Consider the following 27,858-nt stretch of genomic DNA (forward strand, 5'->3'; position numbering starts at 1 on the left):
TACGTCATACGATTTACCGATTATGTTACGTTCATATATATGAAAGCCTTTTCAGAAACTTTTTCTTTAGAACTACCCATATGGGTGAAATGTTGTGTACCGATAGAATATTTGCCGCTAAGTGCAATGTACAAAAATCGTTTTATGCCTTGAAAACTGTGTAAATGCACTGATTATTACATTTGTCATTTCACGATTTTTTAAAATTTTAATATAACATGTGCTACCTGACGCAATTTAACCTCCTGGTCACAAAAGCGGTATTATTTGGTTTTTGAGATGTTTCCTTTGTTGTAAGTTTTTAATTTTCACCATATTCACCAACCAATTAACGGTCTCAAAATGAGTTAAGATTTGATATACTTACAGTGCTGTTTAGAATATATTTCATTTGCTACCTGATGCACTTAGACCTTTTATCACGAATATAGTTTTCTTTATTTCCCTGCGATGCTTATTTTTGTTGCAAATGACGATCAAAAACTATTGCCATGCTGCACAGCTAAAGAAGAAAAAATGTCCCGTACCCTTTGGATGACACAACAGGCTGTTACACTACGGCTGTTACATTATCTACAGCCCACTGCCTTATGTTTTTTATGTTTTTACGACTATTTTACAACATAGCTTAAATGTGTCGGTATTATTATTTTTTTTTGTTTATCATTTACACCTTCGAATCTGCTGGTCGCTAAGTTTTTGGCATAGTTGGTGGCTAAAGGTATAAAGGAGGCCATATGATAAGCTAAAAATTAGCAAAATACGCAAATGCAGCAAAAAATAATACCCACAAAAATTTGCAGCAAACATGGTGTGGCAAATGCGTTAAAACTAATGTAACGTATGTCATTTCCAAATGATCGTAGAGGCTTGGGGCCAATAGATCTTACAAGGAGACCACATTTATGCAACCTAAAAGTGACGTCATCGAATCCGAAGTGATAGTATATCCTTTACAAATGACCCTGAAGACATGGGGCGAACAGTATTAAATAACCAAAAGTATGGACATAGATCATATTTTTAATACAATGTACTGTCACCAAAACAGGAAGTACCATGAATGGTATGCAGTAAATGGTCATAGCAAACCGAAACACACAACATCATACAGTGCAATAATCGCTGGAACCCCGGTTTCGCTATTTGTAGCTAAGTTTTTGTTTGGCGCCATACATAGCACATGTATGCCTCACATTGCCACACATTGCCTCACATGGTCGTTGTTCAGCGGTAATTTGGACGACTCTCTGTTAGCTCCCTCTCTCTTTTATCTGTATATGTTGATAATTTAGACAATTTCTTAATTGTTTTGCTCCTTTAATCTATATGTCTCATATTTTATCGTTTCCTGTACTGCCGTGGGTCTGTATACTTTATTCCTACAATTTGGACGAGTCACTGTTGGATGCACTATAATGTACTTCTCCCAATCTGGAAATCGTACTTGCATGTGACCCTACAGTTTATTTTTCACAAATTCTCTGTTAGTTGGTTATATGCTGCAATCTATTTCTCACAATTTGGACAAATTGCTTTTGATTATCCTATATAGTCTATGTATAGCAACTTAAACAATCCTCTGTTCGGTGTCCTATAGTATATGTTTACAATTCGAACGTTTTTCTGATACTTATATGATATAATCTATATGTCTCACAAATTGGACAATTCGTGGTAGGGTTCTTATTTTGCAGCTGAGACAATTCCATGATGGTTGCCTGTCTTTAATTCATGCCATGAAGAGATCATAGTGTGCATGTATTTCATTCACAATTGGAATGATACACTGTATCTGTTGTAACAGTGTAAGTCAGTTACAGTCTTGTAGAACCGCATCAGTCAGTCATTGTGACAACATGAACGATCCACGCGGTGTCCGTTGCCTTTCACTTCTATATACTTGTCACAATTGAGAAGACCAACCGCATGGTTGTTCTACAGTCCATGTCAGTCATAATTTTAACAATCCACTATTGGTTACTCTTCAGTTATGCGCATACCTGTGACAATTAAGATGGCCTCAGTTATAATGACTGTCACGATTTAGTGACCCATCGCTTGCTTGCTATATAATTTAGACCCCCAACAAGTTTTACTTCCAGCTGCCAGTTTGTTGTACAGTTATAAAGGTTGTCACAATTTATAGGTGGCCCACCGCGTGGTCGCGCTAGTCTTGTCACAATTATAAAGATCCCTTGTCTCTTACCCTTGTTACATGTATAGTTTGGACGATTCAGTGTTAGTTTACACTTCTGTATGTCTCCCATAGTGCTCAACGTACACGTGGTGAAGATCACTAAACGTTGACCTATACGATCGCTTATTCGAAACCAGTTCTCTTTGATACATGACGTTTGCTCTATATCTGGGTTCCAAGTAGAGGTGGTTTCCTTTGAGCGCGTTACCCCGAAGACACAGTGAACATTAACGTTGACATAAAACCTCAGTGTTACCTACATCTGCGTAAAACACCAATCAAATATATAAATAAATTTTATCTATATATGAGAAGCATGCAGGTGACACAAACAGCATAGGTTTAGTCCTGCATGTAGAGCTGCAACATGTCGTTAATTTTTGTTAAAACGGACACACGAACTTTGTTTAGAAGTTTCAAAGCCGGCCATTTCATGTATGTATGTTTATGTATAAATAAGTTAAATGATGGACGACAGATAGGCTTAAAGAATGAAGAGACAACGCAAAGCGTATGGGAAACCAGAGATGCTGACCAATTTCAACTGAATGCAACATACCAACTTTAATGATTGAAATTTTAACTTAAGTCTAAGGTCCCCTCATGATTCCTGGGGCTGAAGTTGTGGCGGCTGTAACATAGGCCTAATATACATTTAATTTCTGCTAATAAGTCAGTAATGTGTTTATTATATTAAGTATGAGGCAACAATGGAATTAGTACTGTTTTATTGCAATGTATCATAAATCTGCTTGAATCATGAACTGGGTAAAGATTTCAGAGATAACCATACTATATAAGTAAGTATATAAATACATATATCCAACTCATTTGAAATTGTGATCAGTCAACTACTTATTTCAAATGAAAACAAATACTTTTTCACACATCAATGTACTCTTTAATGTCAATGATTAATTCAGGTATAGTACATACAAAATATACAAAGTATACAAAGTGAATTACAAATTAATTTTGGATTTATTTGCCCCATCCCTAAGAATAATGCTTTCAGTTTTGAGAATGGGACAGTAGTTTAGCACATATCACCCTGGGTGTGAGAGCAAAGGTGTGCCCCTTAGTGGTGGGCCTGTCACTGTACCGGTCTTTGTACTAGATGACTATAAACCAGAATGAGATTGAAGGTGTACCGTATAATTTAATAGGCAGGGGGGCGTCCTCTTGGTGGATAAGCAGCTGTATACTCCAGCGTGTTTATAAGCTGTGTGCTGGAAGGACTGCTACACCTATCATTACACGACAGTCCCACTATTCACCAGATTTCTCGTTAGACAATTGATTTATACGCGTTTTGTAGGCAGAAGACACTCTATCTGGTGTCATTCTGGTTTGCGTGATGTCAGTCGGAGGTCGTCAAACTTACAGGCAATTATTTACCTCTAGTTACTTAGTTCAGCCTTCCAAACTCACTTAATTTACTGTTCGTTCAATAACTCTCCTGACCGTCATCCCATGGGTACACACATCACGCCTCCAGTCCCCTGGTGCAGGGCGGCTGAAATGAACCCTCAATCAGGTATTCAGAGAATCCTCTAAATACTTCACAGCCCAATAGCTGTGCTGAACAATATGTTTATCACAGCCGATCCGTGTTGGACGAGGCAGTTAAATTTCATCGCGTCCATACAAGATGTTTAAACAGTTGCTGTTTAACATGCTTCATGGCAGGGTCAGTCCTTTCAATCCTATTTGTTGACCCCCCCCCCCCCCCACCCCTTAGCGGCCTCCTTAATGGACAACAATTAGTCTTACTCCTTCGTTTCTTTAGTATCACACCATTCAAACCCGCAACGGATGCTTTCTTTGGGCTGCAGTTTATTTGTGAAGGAACTATTGTTGCAGCAACACTTATGGTAGAGTAAATACCATTTTGGCATAGATCTCCCAAAGCTATATATATGTGGTCACTTTCAGGAGTGTGAAGAAGCTGAAAATTTAAGATGTTTTTAATGTACATTCTTTCAGAAGATATCAAAGATTTTTCTTCACATGGAAATGAGCTTCGATGACATGTCTCTTCATGTGAAATAAGTTCTCATTTTATTTTCACAGTTATGTGATTTTTGTGGATTTCCTATAGCTTATAATTCTCTTCTCATCCAGCTACGCAAGACGTTACCAGTTATTGTTGTTACTATAAACCTCAGATTTTCAGTGAGTGAAGAGAAAGCGATGTTGCATTCGATATCGGAAATTGTCGTACAAAAGAAATGAAAAAGACATAAATGTTAATGTATATTTATATTTGTTTCCTTGATTCACCCTTTAATGCCCACAGAGTTAATATGTTACAATATTGACGTCCACGGGTAGAATCTTTGATTGTACATGTATATCGCCATGGAACTAGCAGGATTTTTTGATGTTATGAATTATAAGCTTTGTCAAATGAAGAAGGGAATCACATATTCACTCTTGAGGAAGAATGAGTTTTCCTCTAATGCCTTCAGTGGCGTCGTTTATTGTCAAATCTGTATGATATTGTTGATGATTTGGATACCGTTGAGGCGCTAACAGGCTACCTCGCCTTATGCCATTAACTTAAGTGTTCCACGACAAAGACTCGCATGACTTACATGGGCTCTATTTTATGCAATACAAACGATTACCCCTTGAAAAATATGCAGATGAATCATTTATCATGTTAAAGTCTTAAAATATTTCTTTAAAATATTCATTTACGTTTTACGGTAGTATAATTTAAAGAATTTGTTAACATGTGCCCAGAAAATTTTCTCTTGTACTTGACGAAGTGATGCAGAGATACGTACCATACTGATTGGCGTGAACTGGGGATGATTGGCGTGGCTGCAAAAGTCAGACATCCAATAGGATCGTTTCAATACCAGTGATCTCTGCTCCAACTAGCCAATTAAAGCTTGCGGAGTTGATCTGGTCCTCCTCTTTTGCGGCGTTGAATGCCGGAGTCGTCTGCGCGTGTCGTCGGGGTCAACACACAGCTTGATATTTGCTGTGCTTTACCAGTGGTGTGCATTTCTAATTATCAATTGATGGAGAGAAGGCCTTGTTGCCAGTGTCCGTTGAGATTTGATTTCATTGAAAGCTGCTGGAGTCTTGCTTTCCTCATTCTATAAGTATATATCTACTAAGGAAACTGTGTTTTTTAGAGGTAGGTGGAACTGTTTTAAGTTTTTGTGACTGTCCCTGCCCCGCTTAGAAACTGTTTCCTCTCACCTGAAGAACCTTAGCAACAGGGTCGTGTTTCAGTGTAGGCCCAGAGAATGACAGTTGGTCGACACAAGTAAATTAGTATGACAGTTTTTACCGTCGAAGTGGCGGCGAGACGATCAAGTGGTTTTACTATTGACTCGCTAATTGGCAAAGAAAAAGACAGTGGAACAAGCGAAAGGCCAGCGAGAAATAAAAGTGTGGTAGAGTCGAGCCGGTCGTTTGTGAGGGAGAGTCCGGGCCCACGGGTACACAGACCCACTCCCCTCGTCAGCGCCACCATCGGCAGGCCCAAGGGGGATTGTTCACCATGCTCAGCCCTCAATCTCTCCGTGTCCGGGGCTCTGGAGTCCGGACAGCACGAGAGAACTAGTCTCCTCAACACCAAACCAAACTGTGACTCCAGGACATCAGACGCGACAACGTCGTTTGGACTGAGTTATGTGGACGCTTTGGCACCCCCGATGGTTGTACGGAGGGGTCTGCCTCTACCCACGGCCCCTAACGCCCATCTATGGGCCCACTACTCCCCAGAACTGCACAGAAACCTATCCTTGAACGGTACGCTGTTTGGTAGGACAGTGCCCTTCAGGCCAAGCCTGCCCTTCCCCCCGGGCCCGGGAGTCGTGCCCTTTCACCCAGGACTAATTGGGCCACCTAGAGACTTATTTCACCCATATCACTGGAATGTACGAAATCAAGAGGGTTTATCACTTCCCCATTTGGCTGGTAAGCTATAAACAAAGACCTATGGTTGTTTGTAAGTAAGTCATAGGGAAAACAGCATAATGTATCAGTACATCTGACGGCCATACTTTGATCAGTTTTCATTTCAAGCATTGGACATTATTTGAAAGAAAATCACCACACGCTGAAAATAATTGTACGGTATTCACAGTTAAATTGTAGGCCTACTATTGAAGGTGAATTGAAATCTTTGTGCATTTTGTGAATTTATAAAGATGAAGAATACGTGCTCCTAAAATACAAGTATGCAAGGATCACACGCTTGTTTTGATTGTGGTGTAATGAACCTTCACATATCCAAGAATCCTCGTCATATGACTGAAAAATTGTTAAGTACTACATTAAACCCCAAACACTCACTCACTCACTCACTCATATCCAAGAATAAATAGGTGATGGATAGGCTTATTTCATATGTCCTAGTTCTGAAATGTTATCGTATAGATTTGTAGCTGGAATACAGCCAGTGCGAAGTGAAAACATGATCATTCATTCATTCTGTTTTAATGAATTTTATGATCGTTTGATTGTTTACAAGTAAATAATCAAACCGTTGCTCTATATCTCACAGGTGCAAATTATTTTAGCTCTCCAAGAATCGATTTTCGAACTTTCCGAATCTCTGTTATAGTTTTTGTCAGTGATGAATACTGTTTAACTTACACTACATTTTATAAATGCTGTCGTAAGTCACATGGCTAAAATTGCATATAAAACAAATGGCTGGATTAATAAATATAATTTTTTCCAATTATTTTAGTCCAACGCTTAGGAAGTTTGTGGAGGGAGAAAATCTATTGGGAGAATTTGTACATTTGTCTAATTTTAATCATATTCACGGACAACTTATCATAGATACCTAAACTACATAACTATGACATCGCTTTTCCCCTTAAAATTAAAGCGTATTTGTGAAGTATACTTTACTCACTACTGTATAAGTCTTACTGAAAATACATGCTAATTGTCCCCGCTTAGATTGTCTTCTTTCGCGTCAGAAAGCCCAGTAAAATGTCAGGTATATACCGAGGGCTTTTATGTCTGGGTTAGGAATGCGTGGACCGACTCAACGCCGCTGTCCCCGGTAACTGCATGCTGCCTCTTACCTTTGAATTATAAATAACCATCCCTGGTAAATAGACTAAAGGGACATCTTCCTAGGGGGAAGAAATATCGCCTTCCCTTTGAAACACCGCCCGGTTGTGCCCCTGTTTCCTCCGGTACATACCCGAGGAGGACACGCATGTGTTTGTGTATATCTGTGTAGGCCTATAGATGCACTAAACGATTGCGGAGCATCTCTCTTAACAAGACAACTCAAAGTTTTTGTCGTAAAATTAGAGTACATTAAAGCGTGCTCTGTTGTTTACAAACCTTTTTTCAGCATGACATCAGTTTTACCCGCAATTTATCAGCAAAGGTTCCTATTCTCAAGGCCTTCAAACTAACAAGTCCAAGTTTTGTTCTACTTCATGATATTTGTAGGCAAACTGTGGGTTCAGTATTGTCTGTGACATGCGACATGAACTTCCCACAATGTTGGATAACATTTTGTAGTTTTAAATAATGAACTGTTTAACAATTAAAAATTGATTTTGACAAATAGACGGAAGACTTTTCGAATATTATTAGCTATGTTAAGGTTATAAATAACCAAATGAGTATTGGTAAATGTAAAAATTTGTATTCAAGAAAACACAGATTTTCTCCCGTTTAACATGACTTCTGCCAATTGCGAAAAAATTACTTGCTTTGAGCAATATGGACTATGGTGACAACAACTGTAGGGGAATCAATGAAAGTTATATTATGTCAGATCTTAGTCTAGAAAGACTAGCTTGAGAGTCAAACAACATTCTATAACGTTGCCCATTAACCACTGTGATAATGTTCATTTTCTGATGATATATTTTACCTTCATTGACATGGAAGCTTGTGCATGGATATTATCCCCTGTACAAAGTTACTTGACAAACAATATGAATCGGTTTCAATTAATGGTTTTACCAATTGGATGTCTTTATGAACATGTTGACGATCTTCATCTCTCGTAAATATATAATTGTATAATTCCTTATCTCTCTGAATTTCTTACACTATGTTATAAAACTGAAAGTATCAAAACGTTATATTTTGAATGGTCATACAATATTCAAGGGATTGGAAAAAAAGAAACGTCAAAACTTCTCAACTTAAAGGGCCATCATTTTAGTTTACTCTTCGTGTTTCATGAAATTTTATGTAAAATATTAAATTTAATAAAATATTAGATTTTTCTTTATAAATTCAGTTTAGTCATCATTCCTTAATAAACGTGTGTTATTATTATAAGATTACACAAACATATCATTTCAGTTTGATGCATATTCTTGCAAATTATGGATAACTATATAAGAGAGCGTTCTTGATGTTGAAATATTATATGTGAGACCTTAAACCAAGTAATTATTCATTTGATTTATCTGGATATTTTAGATAACACAATTTTAGATAATACCACAATACATAACAGCTACCATTTCAGTCATGTTACATACAGAACTGAACTTACTGCATTATACCTTTATCTTGAACAAACTTTTTTTGTCATCGGAAATAGCTTTGTCATTCAGTCGATGTTATGCCAATATTAATACATACTGTGCGGATACAAAATTATGTATTATTCCATCGTTTAATATTTCAAAATATTTAAAAGAACAATAATCATACTGTGTCTCTTTCAAAAATATGCTATAATCCATACGTTAACAGCATGGTGTTTACAATATGTAGTTATTTGGCATATGTAATCGAAATTCCCCATGTTATACGTAACGTTTTCCACCAAGGACACTTATCGACACCAATATATATGTTAACATTATATGTTAACACTACTGGCCCCAGAATCAGTAAGCTGCCTTACGCTTCAGTCAGACTTAGAATCTTAGCTTGTGTTTTTATTCCTTAACTTAGATTTGAACTTGACAGTCTTCATTTTTCTCACGGATTTCCAAGACAACTATTATCATTAAAATAATGTCATAAGGCATAAGTTAAATTTTAATGCAGTAAACTGGTTTGAAGTCAAGACGAACTCTGATTTAGGGTTAAGATAACTTTGTTATCCTGTGTATCCTTTATATACCGGTATTCTTTATAATTTGCTATGGATCCCATACATATAAGCCAACACTTTGAAATCACCCCGTTCCATCTGTATATGTACATATATTATGTAAAGCTTTTATGTCACTTTAACTGTGATGAAATATTCACACTGTCCTCTTTATTTCATCTTCGTCCAATATTTACTGACGAAGGAAGTGCTTTTCTCTCACCAGGACCTGGGGCAGGACTATTTTTTCACGCATTCAGAAAACCGAAGCGGCATCGGACAGCGTTTTCTCCCGCTCAGTTGCTGAAGCTGGAGCATGCGTTTGACAGGAACCAGTACGTGGTGGGCCAGGAGCGGAAAGCCTTAGCCGAGGATCTCAATCTGTCCGAGACACAGGTACAGTCACAAAGCATATATAACAGCCTGATGCCATGAACGGCGTCACGTATGTACGAATATATCGCCCCCTAAATCACGGCTTATACCAATGGAGTATACTTCTTAAGTCAATATGAATACACTGTTAAGAACCAAAGTCCTACCATTAACAACCACCTACATTACATGTATTCTTTTACGGATACACAGAGTTTCAACCTTCTAACTCCACTCAAAGTACCCACTCAGCACCACACTCTAAGAAATGTTATGCTATTTTTTTAGCCGAAACTGCACCTCATACTTCTGTCTTGTGCTTGCATATATTAAGGCGAAATTATCCTTTGCAATTACAAATCCCACTTTGTATAGCATCTTGATGCTCCATACACCTATACTGCAAGAATCTTGGATCTCACTTTGTATACCATTTTGATACTCAATATACAACCTAAAGTCAGGATCTGGAATCCTGACTATATATATCATCTTTATACACCTGCGTCTAGGAACCTGAGCCTCGAATGGTATATCCTTCTGGTACTCTACACACTTGCTACTAGGGTCCGAGACCTGACCTTGTATTTCCTTCTAGTACTCTATGGGTCTTACCTAGTATGAGTTCCTAGTACTCTGTCCACTACTTGTATTATCATTTGGCACTCAATACACATACTACAAATGGTGGAATCTCAAACCCACCTTAATTACCCATCCATTAATCTTTGGTAATTGGCGTTCCTAACACCCACCTACATATGTACCCACCTCAAACTCTTACAGAGGTTTGCTTTATACCTGTAGAGGGCATTTGGAAGCCATATTGGGGCCTGCCTATATTAGTAGCCCATCAAGATGGCCCACTAGCTATTGCTCTTGTATTAAACTTTGAATTACTGTGAATTTGATAAGTACTATGGTTGCCTTATTCTCACCAGGCGGTCCAGTGATGACGTGAAGCCTATAGAGTTTTAAGCCCAACATTATGCCCTTGTGTAGTACTCTTATAAATGTAATATGGCCCTACTCAATGCCTGAACCCTAATGCCGCTTTATATGTAGTCTACGAAACACTGTTTTTACCATAAAACAGCCCTTCCATTTAAATGTATAGCCTACCAATTTTGCCAACGTGAGGTAAGCTTGAAGCTGTGTATATAACTGCCGCAATCACGACAATGCTCAAGCTACCGCCACTGGCCACGTGAACCCTCGTCAGCATGGGAGCGTAGCCATCTTACGTTTTCCTGTCTAACCATTGTGCGGTCACATGTATTGACAGGATATGTTCCGCTTTAGCGCAGTGTCCTGAGCTTTGTGTGTCCTAAGAAAAGTAAGGCTAACAGAACCGTGTTTGTTGAATCATATCAGTGCTATTTTACTGTGTGACTGTGTATATTTATTCTGCCTAGTCTAGATGTTCAATAATGAAGGTTTAATTCCTGAGCTTGTTGACAAAGCGCAGTGACACGTGTTCAAAATTGTAACCCGTAAATATTAATGCAATGGAATTTATGTTTATCTGTTTTCTTTATTTTATTTTACCCGAAACAAAGTCTGAGAAAATTTTTGAAAGATTTTTGTTTTGTTTCGTTATTACTTTCTATCCGAAATAAATTCACACAAAATTTGTTCAAACTTCTTTTTTAATTTTTTATTTCATTAACACAAATTCACACAAAATGTGTTAGCCCACATTTATTGAGTCTAAAAATAACATAGAAACACCAGCACATATTAATCTTGTCTTTAAATGTAGCTAAAATTAGCCTATTAGAGTTTTTGTTTTTTGTAGTATGAGGTGAGTATTTTGAAACTAAATATATATAAATGTCATATAAATTAATCGAATTTTTTCCCAAATAAATGCCATTAAAATAAAAATTGAATTTACATGATCATGATACTTTATGACAAGCAAAATGTAATAAAATGTACAATACTGTAATTTTTCTCAAAAACTTTTGTGCATACACTAGACGAAAATTTTGATATTGGTTTCTGCTCACATCACAGAGTTACAGTGCGGTGCATGTAGCATGCCAAGTATATACTGTTAACTGACGCTACATTCTAATGTACGAGCTATCGTCTAAATAACCATTTAGGTTGTATACATTGTCGCTAAAATACATTAGTTTGTCAAGTGCAGTTCATTTAAATAGGTCTCTTGTGAATATATAATAACATATATTTAGTTTCCTTTATTACAGTGCAATATTTCATTTGTTTCCTCCGGCACTGCCTCGTTTCCCCCCACCATAATGCAGGCCGCTGTAGTATATAAATATTCTTGAGTACAACGTAAAATACAATCAAACAAATGTATAAACAAAATACCCAACGCTTATCTCTCTTTGTTTTCAAAAGTACGGCATAAAATAGCAGTTGTAAGTAAATTAATAAATACCCGTACTTCGTTTCATAATGTAGCCAATATCTATTTTTTCGTCTTTCAGGTGAAAGTGTGGTTTCAAAATCGTCGCACAAAGTTTAAAAGAGTCAAAGCTGAAGGTGACACTGATGAGATGGAGCATTCACCATCCTCCAATGACAATAACTGTTTAATTGACACCAAAGTTTCACATCACGTGACGCGATGGAAAAGAGAGACCAATCAAGATGAAGTTGACTCTGAATCGGACGAAGAGGAAGTGACGAAGGAACAGTCGGAGAACTGATATATATGAGCATGTTTAGCCAGTCACTAGAGTGATAACATATTTGCTGGCAATCGTTTATCATGCCATACAGTGAAAAAGAGATTCACAGTAGGCTGATCATTGAGTCAAAAGGGTTACATTCACAAGCTTTTTGCTACAATACAATCAATCTGTAAATGTTTATTTCTGTGTTTTTATGTCATTTGACCGGTTTGTTACTTTAGCGCGCACCGAAAACCTCATTAAATCCGATCACAACACATGACAAGCTATTAATTGTGGACGGTTTATAGCCTTTTATATAACCTACCTACAATACAGGATATCTCGTTCATCTGACAAATCTCTTTCAAACTGCAACTTCATTCAGTCGAAGCTATCTGTAATAGAACAGATTAACCACTTCGGGAATATGTTTAACGCGCTAGTGGAATTCATTTACAACACCTTTTATGGCTTTTTATGAAAAAAATACCTCGACTTGTATGTTTACCATGTAGTCAAATTTGTAATACAAAGAATGAAGACAAGATTTTCTATTGATTGGTGTTTGTCCGCTCACAGAAACATTCACTCGCCCTTCTCAATTCATGACCGAGGATCTTTTTGATGGCTTTTATTCAAGATGCCGGTAGGCTAGATCAGGCGTTAACAAAGCCGCATCATTTGACCGAGAACAGGCCTAGGTGTACTCAGCTGTGGGGCCGCTCCCTGATTGTCAGTCCTCTGCCTTAATCCTGCTTCTCTCAAACTGTTCACGACTTTCACACCGTCTTTACCGGCTTCCCATGCTTCAGCTCTATTTAGTCTTCATTTATATGTTTCTGAGGTATTCTTCTGAAAGGGTGTGGGCGCCATTGAAGCCTATATACCTGTAGGGCCTTTTCAAAGAAAATTAGCTGAAGATCGCCCTGCGGCTAATTGGCTAGGGGCTCTTTGCTATTAAAACGGGACATCACGCTGTATACATATCCATCCACATTACCGCTCTTCTTCGCTCTTCATAGATATACTCATGCTGAGAAATATTGAATGGGCCGTTTCGACGAAGCAAATTTTGAATTAGATCAAATTTCAAAACTGTCATAATACATGTTATAACAATTGTAACTCGTAGTGTCCAAATATAAGTAAGTGTTAATGACAAATTTCACATTCTGACTGAGTCAAAACTGGTTTTGTGGAATCGGCATGTAATTTGGTCTTCGTTTAAATCATAACATAATCCTGGGATTTTTTTATATAGTCTTCCTATGATTGGACCTGACGATTTGTATATAACTTTCCATAATTTTACTCACAATAACCTCCTTACAAGAGAACATCATCTGGACACTAAACAGAACAGAACGTTGACTGATTGTGGTTTAACGCCATCTAAACGAAGAAGACAATGAAATACGAAACCGTGGCTACATTGCTCAATAACGAGGGCTACCAAGACAAACATGTCTTCAACAACTCGGTGATACAATGGCTTTTATTTACACTGACCAAAATAGATCTTTCTTATAATGGTTTGTGAAAATAGGAGAAGTTTCTTGTCCCTCAATTTGAATATTGTCCCGCAATATTCGTGACAACAGTCAAAGGCCTATATAATGGAGAAAAAAACTATGGATTTGCTTTATTTGGTTACCGGGTACATGGTTGGAATATGGGAACTAACTAGAAGTATTCTAGATTCTATGTCATCACCCATGGATCCATGTACTGAAGCGGTATATTCTCGACTAAATGGTTTATAATCAAACATTTTTAAAAAATCCAAAACTTTGTTCTCCAGACCAGTCATCTTACACTTAGGTTTGGTGAACGTCTATACTAAAGTATGTGTAAGGTGCGATTATTCTACCTTGAGACGCCATTTTGCCCCGTACGAGAAGAGAGAACTTTGCGCCTCAAGTATCCCAAATGGTCTGTGAACAAAATGCTTGTTTTGTAAGTAAGATTGTCTCCAAGAACCTGTATGTGCTAAATACAAAAGGAATGTTAGTTGTTCGCTTCCACGATTCCATAGTTATTGGACATCTCTGGACACGAAATTAAATGCGTTTTGATTCCAGTTATTCCAATATAATGATAATGAGTTGGTTCATTTCTTGGTGTAATGTGCTAGGTGTGCAAGAAATAAGACAAATGAAAACTGGTATACATAAACTTGTATATGACCATCGTTTCACGTTCATCAGTGAACTGAGTATAGGTAGCATGCTTGACGTCTTCACCATGCATATGATGACACAGTAAGCCAAGAAACCACATTTGAATCATATCTTCTTACAAAGGAATATCAATTGTTAATGTAGGATCAATGAAATTAAAGGTTATACGGTCTCGCTATTAAATAGTAAAATTCATACAAGATTGCGTATATGAACAGATTAAGTCTGCCACTTGAAGCTTGAATTGAAGTTCGTAGACTATATACCTGACCTGCGTGTATGGAGTATCATGAAGTCGGTCTGTCATCTGAGCTATGTTGGGTTACCTGAACAATTTGTAGGATTTGAATGCATGGAGCAGTGAATTTTCAGATTATTCATTTCTCATTGTGGTCAATGTGGAACAACAGTGGTTGTTCAGTATTTCGAAGTGACAATCGTCTCCGTTTTTTACAGCAGTGTAACTAATCCATGAGAGGGACTGAACAAATTGAAAAAAATAAACAGCAACAACAAAAACAACAAAAAGCATAAGACATAAATAAACGACATTTAAATGTACATGTCATAAAGACTATCCCGACAAAATGATTCTGAGAGGTGAGGTATTTTGTCACGGTTTTCTCGACCCATAACAACCTGATGACCTCATGTATCGCATAAATCAATATTTCACTTGGTTCATGTGTGGAATCGAATGCCTCCTATCTGTCAATAGGTCAATTAGTCATTCTGTCACACAATGCGGTCGCCTATACCAGCTTTTTCAGATACACTCAGAGTAGTAACACATTTTTAGATATATTATTTATTTGATTCGTTCTTAATACTCAAGAACTTTGCACTTTTATGATTTTATAGATGGAGTAAATTTACTGACAAACTTCACCACAGGTGACGAACAAATACGCAGACACCATGTTGGTAGAAGGTCGCCATCGAACTAACTGACAGTAGGCCTTACGTGCGTCGTTGACCGCTAAATAGAAACCTTTTGTTAGAAGTCACAATTTCAAGTTGTAACTTGTAACTTCAAACTAGGGTAGGTAAACTATTTGCAGTATGAAGTTAGATGTTACAACTTGTAACGTCTAGCTAAAAGGGGGCCTCCGTGGCTCAGTCGGTTAACGCGCTAGCGCAGCGTAATGACTCAGGAGCCTCTCACAAATGCGGTCGCTGTGAGTTCAAGTCCAGCTCATGCTGGCTTCCTCTCCGCCCGTAGGTGGGAAGGTCTGTCAGCAAACTGCGGATGGTCGTGGGTTTCCCCCGGGCTGTGCCCGGTTTCCACCCACCATAATGCTGAACGCCGTCGTATAAGTGAAATATTCTTGAGTACGGCGTTAAACACCAATCAAATAAATAAATAAATAAATCTAGCTAAAAGTCTCTAATGTTACCGATTCACAACAAGGAGTGAGAGCGGCAGAATTCACAGCTTCCCTGTCCAAGGCCAGGTTTGAGCCCGGACCGCGTACGATAAATATTAACTAATGTATTGTTTTATCTTGTACCCAAATATATATTATCAGAATCCATGACGTGCTTATCAAAGTATAATGTATTTCATTGTCATGTCTTCACACCTTCTTCTCAGATTAAATTCACTATTGGGAATTCGCAAACTTTTAAAAGAAATAAATGTATTGACAAGTTACAACTGTAAGGTCAACTTTATATAACGCATTGATAACCTTGGATTTCGGTGAAGCCAAATGATTTCCTACCGGGAATTCTATGTCGAAATAGCTCTTTTAATTATATTCTTACATGCACATTACATAATAACATTAATTGGAATTTTGTCTTCATATAAAGGCGGAGAAAGAAGAGTCCTTGTGACGTCATCGATGTGCCTACATGTGCCTTATAGACTCAAAACATTTGAATGCATTAAATTCATTTTAAAGAATTGGAATAACTAAAGATATAAAATGTCTTAAATAAAGTTTTAGTTGTTCTATGGTGCTCATTTTCAATTTTTGTCCTCCCCGATATAACGCGTACTGAAAGCAATGGATTTGTTGCATATATATCTTCACTGGAAAGTTGACTCACTATAGACTAATCAATCATATCTCAAATGACGAGGTTCGCCACTGTTTTGTTTTGGGTGCTTTGCTAAGTGCAGTAATTTAGCATACCTTAGTCAGTGTTCATATCTGAGATGCGAGATGCAGCTTTAAATCAGGAAAAATAATAAACCGGAAATTCCAAAGATGGCATAAATTATTTCCGTTGCTGGTTCTATCAATTACTACACCCTATCAATAACACCGGCTTGTTATATCAGAGATATTGCACCGTCTGTGGCGTCTAAGCAACTAAATTTCTTTCATTACGGGCGCGCATGGGGCTACTTTATCTTTACAACACGCCTTTCTCATTACTGGTAATACCACTTTATGTCGAATTCTTGTACACAGTTGCAAATACCTCTGTGGGATGAAACAGGGAAAACGCAGTCTTTAGACGGTGGTAATAGATGATCACGTGATTAGAGTAGTGTGACTGTACAAAGGGCTGTCTTTAGAGTCGGGCACGTTCTCTTGTCATCCAGCTACGAGGTAAGGTGTGAACTGGTCGGATTTAGAGACTCACTTCAGACAATCAAAGTAAATACTATTTTGATTGGTAACATGATACGTCGAGGCAGATCGTTTGTGGGGCACCTGTGACTGGACTGAGCCGTATTTGAGCGGGACCATTCATTACGCGCTAGTTGCTGACACGAGCCGATTCGCTAAGGATTCTCGGCTAAATAGCAACCTCCACTTGAAAGAAGACACATTATCACCAACTAGGACAACGCATGCTCGGAGTTTTTCCAAAATAAAATGGCGTGAAATCTTTGTTCCGCGAGCTATCTAATTTCAATCTTGGGCGTAATTAACAAACAGAGAGGTGATACATCCCACTTAGTACATGCCCGAGGCTGGCGAGAGGCAGCTTAAAGTATTCTATATCAGCTCCTCACCTTATATCGTCTCTCTATTTAAGCTGCCGTGAAAGTAAGCAGCACAATTAGCCTCTCAGATAGAGGCCTCTGACCTTAAACCCTGGCAGGGCTGAAGTGAAAATCATCCCCTCACTTACTGGGGCAGGCCTATTATCCCGACACGTCCAGATCACACCCAGTAAGGGGCCACCATATGGCGGGGTCGGGTGCCGTATAACGACCCGACCGCTAGGGAGCGGCATCTTTACCCAGGTAAATCCAATACTTAGGCTTTAGTTCTGTAAACACAATGTACTGTTGTATAATCGACCGCCTTGTAAGAGGGACGATAGAAGGGTGTGACAATGAGGTTGTAAACTGGTGGTACAAGCATGACAGATGGTATGTTGTAAAACCTCTTCTTAGCGGGATGAGAAGTTATAATTTCATCTCATGAGTGTCATGTGGTTATATAACAGATGGAATGTTATAAAACGCCTCACATTCGTGTCGAGACGTTACTGATAAACTATAACACATAGGGATGTGACGGAAACTCACCATTAGAATTAAATAGGGGTGCAATAAACTCACGTACATGTGAGCAGGACGTTCTAAATTATTCTCAAAAGAGATATAAACTCACGTTATAAACTGTCCTCGAAAGAGGATATAAACTCACGCTATAAACTATCCTCGAAAGAGGATATAAACTCACGCTATAAACTATCCTCGATAGAGCGACGGCGATGTTATATACTCACTTTTCAGGTGGAATGGATGTGTTATAAACTCTTGTTTACAGATGGGATGAAGAAGAATATAAACTATGAAAAGGAATATGTTCAGTTTTGACGAAAAGGACGCCTTTTGCTTAGGATGAAATAAAGCCACACTATACAGATGTGACGTAAACGTAGTGGACTGACAGGTGTGACGGAGATGTAATAACGTGACACTGTATAGGTGTGACGGACACGTAATAAACTGACAACGTACGGATCAGAGGGAAACGTAATAAACTGACACTCTGCGGGTGTGACTGAGGCGTAATAACGTCGCCCTGTACAAGTGTGACCGCACATGTTACGGAAATAATAACGTGACACTGCACAGGTGTGGTGGACACGTAATAAAGTGACATAGTACATGTGTGACAAAATAACGTGACACTATACAGGAATGACAGAGAGGAAATGGACTGGCATTGTTTGGTTGTTATAGAGAGGTAATTAACTGACAGTGTACAAATGCGACTGGCACTGTACGGTTATGACAAAAAAGAAATAAAATGAAGTTGTTCGATTGTGACAGAAAGGAAATAAACTGACACTGTACGACTGTGACAGAAAGGTCATAAACTGACACTGTACTACTTTGACAGAGAGGTAATAAATTGACACCGTGCTCTTGTGACACAGATGTAATAAACTAACACTGTACGGTTGTGACAGGAAGGTAATAAACTGACACTGTGCATTTGTGACAGAGAGGTAACATTTATTTATTTATTTGATTGGTGTTTTACGCCTTACTCAAGAATATCTCACTTATACGACAGCGGTCAGCATAAAGGTGAGAGGAAACCGGGCAGGGCCTAGGGAGAAACCCGCGACCATCCCCAGGTAACTGGCATACCTGTTCACTTATGGTTGTAGAGGAAGCCAGCTTGAGCTGGACTTGAACTCACCACGACCGCATTGCTGAGATGCTCCTGGGTCACTGGCGTGCTACCCTCAGAGGAGTAATAAACTGACACTGCACAGTTGTGACAGAGAGGTAAAAAACTGACACTGTACGGTTGTGACACAGAGGTAAAAAACTGACATTGCACGGTTGTGACAGAGAACTAATGAACCGCTGCACAGTTGTGACAGAAAGCTAATAAACTCACACTGTGCGGTTGTCACAGAAAGGTAATAAATTTGCACTATAGGGTTATCACACAAAGGTAATAAACTGACATTGTACGGTTGTGACAGAGAGATAATAACATGGCCTGATACCTGATGATTGGCTCAGAGCAGCAAGTATGACATCACTGGAACACTATGTATAGGTATACTCGTGTATAACAAGAGAACAATGATCACCCTGGCTTGGACTCGAATCGCCATTACGCAGGTAAAAGCACCCCACTATACTGTTTTGTGTGCGGCCTCTAGGTGTCTTCGGCAGGCAGTTCTAGTGAGGCAGCACTGTATAAATATGCCAAGATTGGAACAGATGTGCAACAGACAGACTCTAACAGACACAAAGAGACGTTGAGCCAAACTCAGCTATATTCCCGCGCAATATATGAGGTGGTAACACAGTCTAACATTGGGTTTAAAATTTCCTTGGCCGAGATACGCTTTATTTGACGTCACTTTAAAGTTTCTCCGGAACTTTATTGAAAATTAGTTTTTAAAAGCCATATACACTACAGAACAGGCATAAAATCTCTGAGATAAAGTCGCCGCTGTACCCCGCTATATCCCCGGTTGTCCGCTCCACAGTTTACCGCCCAGAGCAAGCTTGAGTGATGCTCGATTTTTTCATCGCGTGGAACCAATAAGGCCTGTCCGAACTTCCTTGAATGTTCCATTTACATCAATTTTGCATCAATTTGTGTTAAGAAACAAAAACCCCGCTACATTAAATGCGATACTCATGTCTCAATCTTCCGGTGGAGCTCGGCTAAATCAGCTTCTACCGTTTTGTTTCTTCCGTCTCTTACGGAGACATTAAGCCTATCAAGCCACGGTTTGACAAAATTAAACCTGCGAGTGTGTTTCAAATGGAAGAGCGGCCCCTAATGATTTCAGCGTTAGTCTGGAACTGGGAGCATCACACGACGTAATGGACGCGTCCACTCTGCCACCGACCCAGCTTCAGTAAATAATTCCTTAACTCACGCAAATCAGCTTTCTCAGTTTCCTGTAGGACAAGACAAGAGCTTTCCAGCCGACCCAATGGCTATCAGCATGACATGCCTAAACAATTCTAACCCCAAATGCTATAAACAGAAGTTTACAAGCTGTGCACAATACAAAAAAATGGTAGTTATTGGCCGTCTCCGGTGAACTGACCACGCCTACTACCTATCAATCATATCCTACAATACCACCGATTAATCTTAGACTACTCTGAATGTCCAAGAAAATAACATTTAATTGACAAATCCCCTGTGTAGTTTGACAAAGACACAATACATAAGGCATACAGGTCCCCTTGTGTAGGGGCATAGCTTATTAAAACTACATGACATATTGTGAGCTATCAAATAATACAAATGCAATTTTACAAAGGCGGACGAATACGAAGAAACGAACGACACTGATTAATTAGATGATGGCGAGCTATAAAGAGCGGAAACCTCTTCTTCGAAAGGAGGATAAAAAGGTTAACAAAACCGTCAAATGGCAGTTTAACTTTCGTGGTAGTATCAGAAATTATTAAAGATTATGAAACACTTTGGGTATCTTTCACATAATTGACAGCATATAGAAGAATGTTCATCTGATGATTTCTGTACAAAAAAATGTTTAGCAAACAAAATGTCTGTACACAATGTCGAATTGTCTAACAACGTGCAATTGTTATAGCATATATGCACAAGAATGCGATGCTGTCACCTTTCGCCGTTCGAATTGTTTGAACTGTACTTTTTTTCAAATTAACATGCAGCTTAGTTCAGCATTTACACATGGCAAATAATTTAGGAGTGAATAATCCAAACTACACGTGGTTAAGACACAACAAAACAGGAGGATATAGTCGACATCCAGTTACGACACCATCGTTAGCTTTATAGAAATTCTTAGTTGTGAAGAAAATCATTAGAAATTATTATTATTACGGCGTAAAACACCAATCAAATAAATAAATAATTCAATGGCAATTACAAAGAGGAGAAATTTCTTCGAAACATCCTTTGAATATGTGTATATATGTACCCACATTGTATACAGAATGTTAAGTTTACGAAGCGCAAATATCATATAAAATTGACTCTTTCAGAAAGGCCTGTGAATTAGAATTAGTTCGAGCTGGAGAGTCTAGAATTTACAGGGTAACAGAGCATTACATAAATTACTCTTCGCACGGGAAGAATAATTACAACTTCGTATCAGAGTGACTGATTACCAGATGGATGTCCAGGCTGGTAAACTTTTAGCATGATGAACAGCCAGACGAATGCATAGAAACCATCAGCTAAATCGAGCCATCTTAAAGATTATAGAAAACCATTAGTTACAGTTCAAACTCTCTAACATTTAGGGCAATATTTTAGAATTTCGAAGATGTTGGCTGTAATGATACATCTAGACATATTAGAGTAACAACGATTCTAAACGTATGATGTATCGTAAAAAAGTGAAGTCAGTCATACTTCCCTTTTCTACTCGAATGCACATATACACCACAAACTCGTTTGGAAGAAGTTAAAACAAATAGTGATTGTCGCAAATTAATTTATCTGACCAAAATAGCAAAGCTGAAACAATTTGTCAAGAATAATTTTTCCTCTGAACTTTCTTTCAAAATGCGACTCATGTACAGCGTATTTGAAATAGTACATTTAAAAAAAACGAAACCCAGTAATTTTCGTCAAGAATTTATGCATCCATTCAAGAGAAGATTTTCACTGGAATCCCGATCCTGACATGAAGCTTCTTTTACAAAGTGCATGTATTTCGTTACGTTCACATAACTTACAGGGCAAAGCAATACCCACATAACTTGCCATGACACTCAAGCGCGCGTGACGTTATAAGCGGGCTTTGAAACAGGCTCCAGAATGGTGAGATATCACTTCCGGGGACAACTTCACACGTACATGAAATAACTTATCCAACCAGGTCAGGGCATGCCATGTCTTTTCTTCTAAGAGTATTTAGCATATCATTATGCGGTTAATAATATCATCAATTAAAGCACATCATATGGATAAATAATTTGGTTGCAGAGAAGTAATAATTTTAGATAGCGTTGAGAGGATATATATAACCTCAGAAGAACCCTGCGCATTTATCACATTGGCGATGAAGGGAGGTATATCAGTGATGAGAACATCGTTTCTTGATTGCCGACAATTAGCTGGGCCCCTCAAATGGTGTCCTTCGCTAAGAGTTTCCCGAGCACGATGCCTTACCCAGGGAGACAGAGGCTCTTTCGAAAGAAAACAACACACAATAGCAAATCATGGTTAAATCTAGGTCTCTTTGATGGCTTTTACGTGAAAAAGTTGTCCATTACAGAGGGGTAAAAAATGTAAAGTATGCGGAGAAAGGTTCGGCGTTTCCGCGGGAAAGGCAGAACGATTCAGGCCGAGTTGGTTGTGCCATCAATGGTCATATTACGGCCACTAATGGCTCCAAGTTGGACACGGTCGAATGCCAAGTCATCTACCCCGGCCCTTAACCTATCCGCTGGCTGGATACGGCGAGATTTATTACCGGCAGGCGTGCTAATTCTGTCATTAAGAGTCACTTCCCCTTACAGATGTATGCCTGTACAGGCCTTCCACAGCGAGGCCAGAGTGGAAGCCGCGATGATGCATACATAAACACAACCGCGCGGAATTTACTGTTCCTACAGGTAATTCACGATTAAACCAGCCATAGTGTTAGCAAGGCCATGGTTTGGATGTCCATTCGCCCTAAGTGGAAGATCAAATAAATGATTATTCGTCAAAAACAGTTACCTTGGTTAAGAACGCAGAAAGTACAATTCCTCTGAGACCGTATATGTGCTCACACCCAAAATTTAGAACATAACTGGAACTGTGTCTCGATAAAAATGTATGAAATAAATCAACACGTTTTGTGATTTTTTATCTGTAGCCTTCTGTATGTACCTTTACATATGTATATTTAAGTTTGCAAGATACAATTTACTACCAAGTTGCTTAGGTTAAAACAATGAACACCATTTATATACTTGAATACAGTGAACGTCGTGACCATGCATAAAATGTAGGTTTTATTCCATATTTTAGTATCATAAACAGGGTGGCTATGTATAAAAGAAATAAATTTAACCCTAAGTATACCGTTAGATAAACAGTAACACGTGGAACATTGATTTAATGCGGACTCATCTTCGTGTTTACCGGCCAATATGGCTTTCGACCCTCAGAAAACGTCAAAAGGATGAGAGTACTTTGCTAATATATAACTCCCCACCCCCAGAAGTGTTAAAAGGCAAGAATGTCATGATATGTGATTTTACCCACAGAAAAATTCTAATATGCAATTAAGAGTAACTTAATTGTATGTTAATAGTTTTTAACGGTCAGAAAAGGTTCAAAAGCCAGAGTATCTTCTTAATTAGTAAATTTTGATCTTCAGAAAGCATTTAAAAGAGGAGAGTATTTTAATTTAGTATTGACTCCGTCCTTCAGAAAACGACAAAAGGGTGAGAGCAACTTGCTAATATAGAACTCTGTATAGCGTAAAATCAGTATGTACTTTTTAACTCTCGTGCGGTACGGTGAGAGTAACAGCTTGTTTTGTGCCTTTGGGTCCTCAAAATAGAGTGGATTCCTAATTTTTCTACTTTGTTAAAACCTAGGGGTTAATCTTTTTAACAGAAGTAAAATATATATCCTGTTGAAACGGAGCAAGAGAATTGCAGAATCGACGATGTTAATTGTATTCGTAAAAGAGACAGTCAAGGAAATATATTCTGCCGTCTTTCATGACAGAGCCAAAAAACCTCAAGAATTTTTTTGTTCCTATAGCTTGTGAAGAAATTATTTACGTATCAACCTTTTTTGACTATCTGAGCGGCGTCTTTATAAAAATCCGTTGATTCCCATCCACGGATAACATGGTGATTTTAACGGGTGGAGGAAAACTGGTGAGTTGTCAACAAAGCGTCAAATGTGACTCTTTTTGAGGATCCATCAGGATGCAATTGTCACTACATACTTTACTAGCCTGGTCACTCTTCTCTGTCTGCTCCACACACCATCACCCTTTCGACGCCTGAATTGCGTATGTGGTGCTTCACTATTGGCCACATACCGCTTCAGTGGTCTATAATGGTTAGAGTGTCCGCCTCGAGGTCTTGAAACCTGGGATCAAATCCAGGTCGGGTCATACCAAAGACTTTAAAAATGGGACTTACTGCTGCCTTGTTTAGGGCTCAGTACTGAGAGGTGAGAGCAAGAAAACATGGCTGGTTGGCCAGGTGTTAGTATAATGTGACTGGGTTGGATATCATGTCTGGTGTCTTCGGTATGATATTTCAGTGCACTGTCCTAAGAAGTCACAGTGGATGTACACAAACCTCAGGACTCCTCGTGGTCATATTAAAAAGTGTTAAGTACGACGTAAAACCCCAGGCATAAGAAGAGACAATGAGAAACTTCTCTGGACTAAAACAGCCTTGTTCAAAACGGAATACAAATTATCTACATCTGGTTTTGGCTTTCTGTTGAGAAGGCTGAACACGCCTATATACGATATACTAAGTGAATCCAGAACAGCTGTGCCTGAACATCATGCATGTGTTCAGGTGAGGCGTGGTATAGATAACCATTCACTCTTATGTTCTGTTAATTTCACATTTATTCCACATATCTTTAAGTATGGCTTTCTGCTTTTAAAGGGTTTTTCAAAGGTGCCCGATGTCCCTTAATAATAATACTGTATCCCGTTTCTCCAAAGGCCTCATTATTTTATGGACATTTCAGCGGGCTTGTTAACCGACCCTTGCTGTGCAAAGAAAAGTAACTTTGTTCACAGGTAAACCTATAAAACTTAATCAATTCTTACCCGTGGAGGCCTAGCCTAGAGCTAACGATACTCGGCGTATAAAGTATGGAGATGACAAACGAGTTGAAATTCTAGATACGGCCGCGTGTTGAAAACTGCCAGTTTGGATAAATTGATGGCGTTCTACACTTGAGTTAATCACTAAGCATCAGTGTGTTTCTGTCGAATTTGAGCAAACGGTAAACCAATATTTGTTGAGGCTATACAAAGGCTTGGTGTACAGCTAACAGCCCTGGCCTTCCCTTGGACAAGCGGAAATTCACAGCCGCAGCTGCCCACAAATATATTTTATTGAGCCCAGCAGGTCCATAGAAAACCTGTCGGCCATGGCGAATTAATGGACGTTATAAATTTCGTCGACTTATTTTTCATTGACTAAAAGAATCTGTTCTCCACAAATTACCCGACGTCTTCTTCGCCTTTTATTTGAGTTTTATCACATCCTTCATCTCAGGTTACCTTCTGTTATCGCCTTTGTGTGAATGGTCCATTCAAAACCTCACTGTCTCCCGATTTCTTGCAATGTATGTTATTGGTTATTCTTCACATTTGAATTCTAATTCTCCAATGGCACTGAAGATTACTACATCGTGGCTACAAAATAGCTTAAATTAATTATTTAATAACATCAATAGGCAGTTTTTGATTCTTTGAAATCAACTTCAGTGCTTTTTAATCATTTTCACAGGATGAGAGTGGCTTAGCTTTCGCCCTGTTAAATGTTTCGCTTTTCATTTCATAGGATTCATCTGTTCGTAACACATTTTCATCTGTTTCACTCTGTATACATTTTTCTCTGTTTAACTCATTTGTCGCTTGGTGTCATCTGGCATCATTCACTGAATCTGTTCCACGTCGTGATACAGTTTCATCTGTTTCGTTCGTGATGCAGTTTGACTTGTATCTCTCATTTCGTCATATAGGCTTTCATTTTTTTAAATCACATGTTCATCTATTTCCGTTACTATCTTGAGATATTTTCATCTATGAACTACGCCAGCCATATTTTTTCATCTGCTCCACTGATGGTCAAAAATGTTCATTCTTTTCACTCACTTCGTGATACTTTTTTTTTACCGACTTAACTCTTTTGACATACAGTTTCACCTATTTCAGCTGTTTTATTCATGATTCGTTTTCATCTATTTTAGTCAATACGTTTTCATCTGTTTCACTCACTTTGTCAGACATTTTACGTTTTCCTTTGCATTGTATGCGTGCAAATGGCAGGTTGCTGCTGTTGGATCTCTTGGCTAATGAGTCTCGAGACATGACCACTGGGCTAAACGCTATCAATTGTTGCTCCTTGTGTGTCCTCGTACCAGACTGGTCCAGATTTGGAAATATTTTTAGTGCCACCTCAGTGGATCGCTCTGGATACCAACCATGACGCTCCACTCAGTCACATTATACTGACACCATAGGCTGACATGGTATACCTCCTGTATCGGCTGAACGTATAGGGAATCAGGGAATCCGCTGGCTCAACTGAATGAAGCGCTGACTCCCAATGGCTATTACTGATGAGGTCGAGTGTTTAAACCCCTCTCTCGCTGTTTTTGATGCTGCTTTAAGTGAGTCGGCTTTTCAGGTACCTGCCGAAGGTCGGTGATCTACCAGGAAACACGACGTCCGGGTTCAGTCTCGGCCTTTGACATTGAATTTGTCCATTCTCACACTGTAACGGTTCGTGAGGCCTTGATGACAATAAGTTGTCGACGTGGGGCTTCTTTGCGCAGTCAAACCTTCGTTGAAGATCACATTTACTGGTATGTTGTCCAGATCTGCAGACGTGGAAAAGTTTGTTAGTAATTTGCCAAGTTGTGCGGTTTACCCATGGCACACCGGTTTACTTCACTCGTAATCTGATCGCCGTCATATAAGTCCTTGAGCATGACACTAAACCATAATAGGCGAGTCTGCTGAACGCCATGCCAGTGGAGCGAAACTTTGATAAACGGAGATGTTCTGTTTGATCTAATGATTTTCTTATCACTTCTTGCCAACAACCGTCTAAGCGTATCTGATAATGAACTTAGTTACACATTTTAGACATTTTGAGACACTGTAAAGAATAGAGACCTGATAATGTTTAACTATTTACCACTTATTCCAATGGCGTCTCCACTTCTGCTTTAGGTACTCCAACACGCGTCTTTCCTGTAGAATACCTGATACGATGCAAAATTTGCTGATAATCAGTTGTGTAGGATTGTATGTTATACCCAAAATGTAATTTATCCATATCTTTCTATCAGTAAAAATAGTAAAGAGTTATGAAATTTCGAACGTGAAAGTAGTATCAGTGCCATATGAGCCACAATATTCTCAGTGCCAGTTTGATTATACCATGGGCCAGGTTCAAGCCCAGCTACCGCTGTTCCAGTCGCGGGCTATGTATGTCTCTGAACATTGTTAGTTTGCGTTAAGTTTTTTTTCATTTTCTGTCCAGTTTCTTTGATACGTCATGTTAGCAAAATTGTAGTTTAGTGTAAAAAAAGACCATGCAGTGCTCTGTCAAGACACAATTTCTCAGACAGGCGGAAACAAGATCTTTAGATCTATTAAGATCCTTCAAAAGTACAACAGAACTCTCTGGCGTATAATGAGGCGCCGTACTAAGAGGTTGGCAGGAATTTCAGCTTACAGAAGGAATTTGACTTGTTTTCAGGATGTATCATTTCACAATTTGGT

The 27,858-nt window shown here is 38.7% G+C and overlaps 1 protein-coding gene across 1 annotated transcript; it reads left to right on the plus strand.

Annotated features, from left to right (window-relative positions):
* Positions 1-5,243: 5,243 nt before the first annotated feature.
* LOC135468980 (homeobox protein EMX1-like) lies at positions 5,244-12,465 on the plus strand. The gene is made up of 3 exons (XM_064747488.1): positions 5,244-6,139; positions 9,484-9,653; positions 12,095-12,465. The coding sequence occupies exons 1-3, from the start codon at positions 5,494-5,496 to the stop codon at positions 12,314-12,316; spliced, it is 1,038 nt and encodes a 345-aa protein (XP_064603558.1). The 5' UTR covers positions 5,244-5,493; the 3' UTR covers positions 12,317-12,465.
* Positions 12,466-27,858: the final 15,393 nt, after the last annotated feature.

The sequence above is a fragment of the Liolophura sinensis genome, chromosome 6, assembly GCF_032854445.1.
Source record: "Liolophura sinensis isolate JHLJ2023 chromosome 6, CUHK_Ljap_v2, whole genome shotgun sequence".
Classification (NCBI taxonomy): domain Eukaryota; kingdom Metazoa; phylum Mollusca; class Polyplacophora; order Chitonida; family Chitonidae; genus Liolophura; species Liolophura sinensis.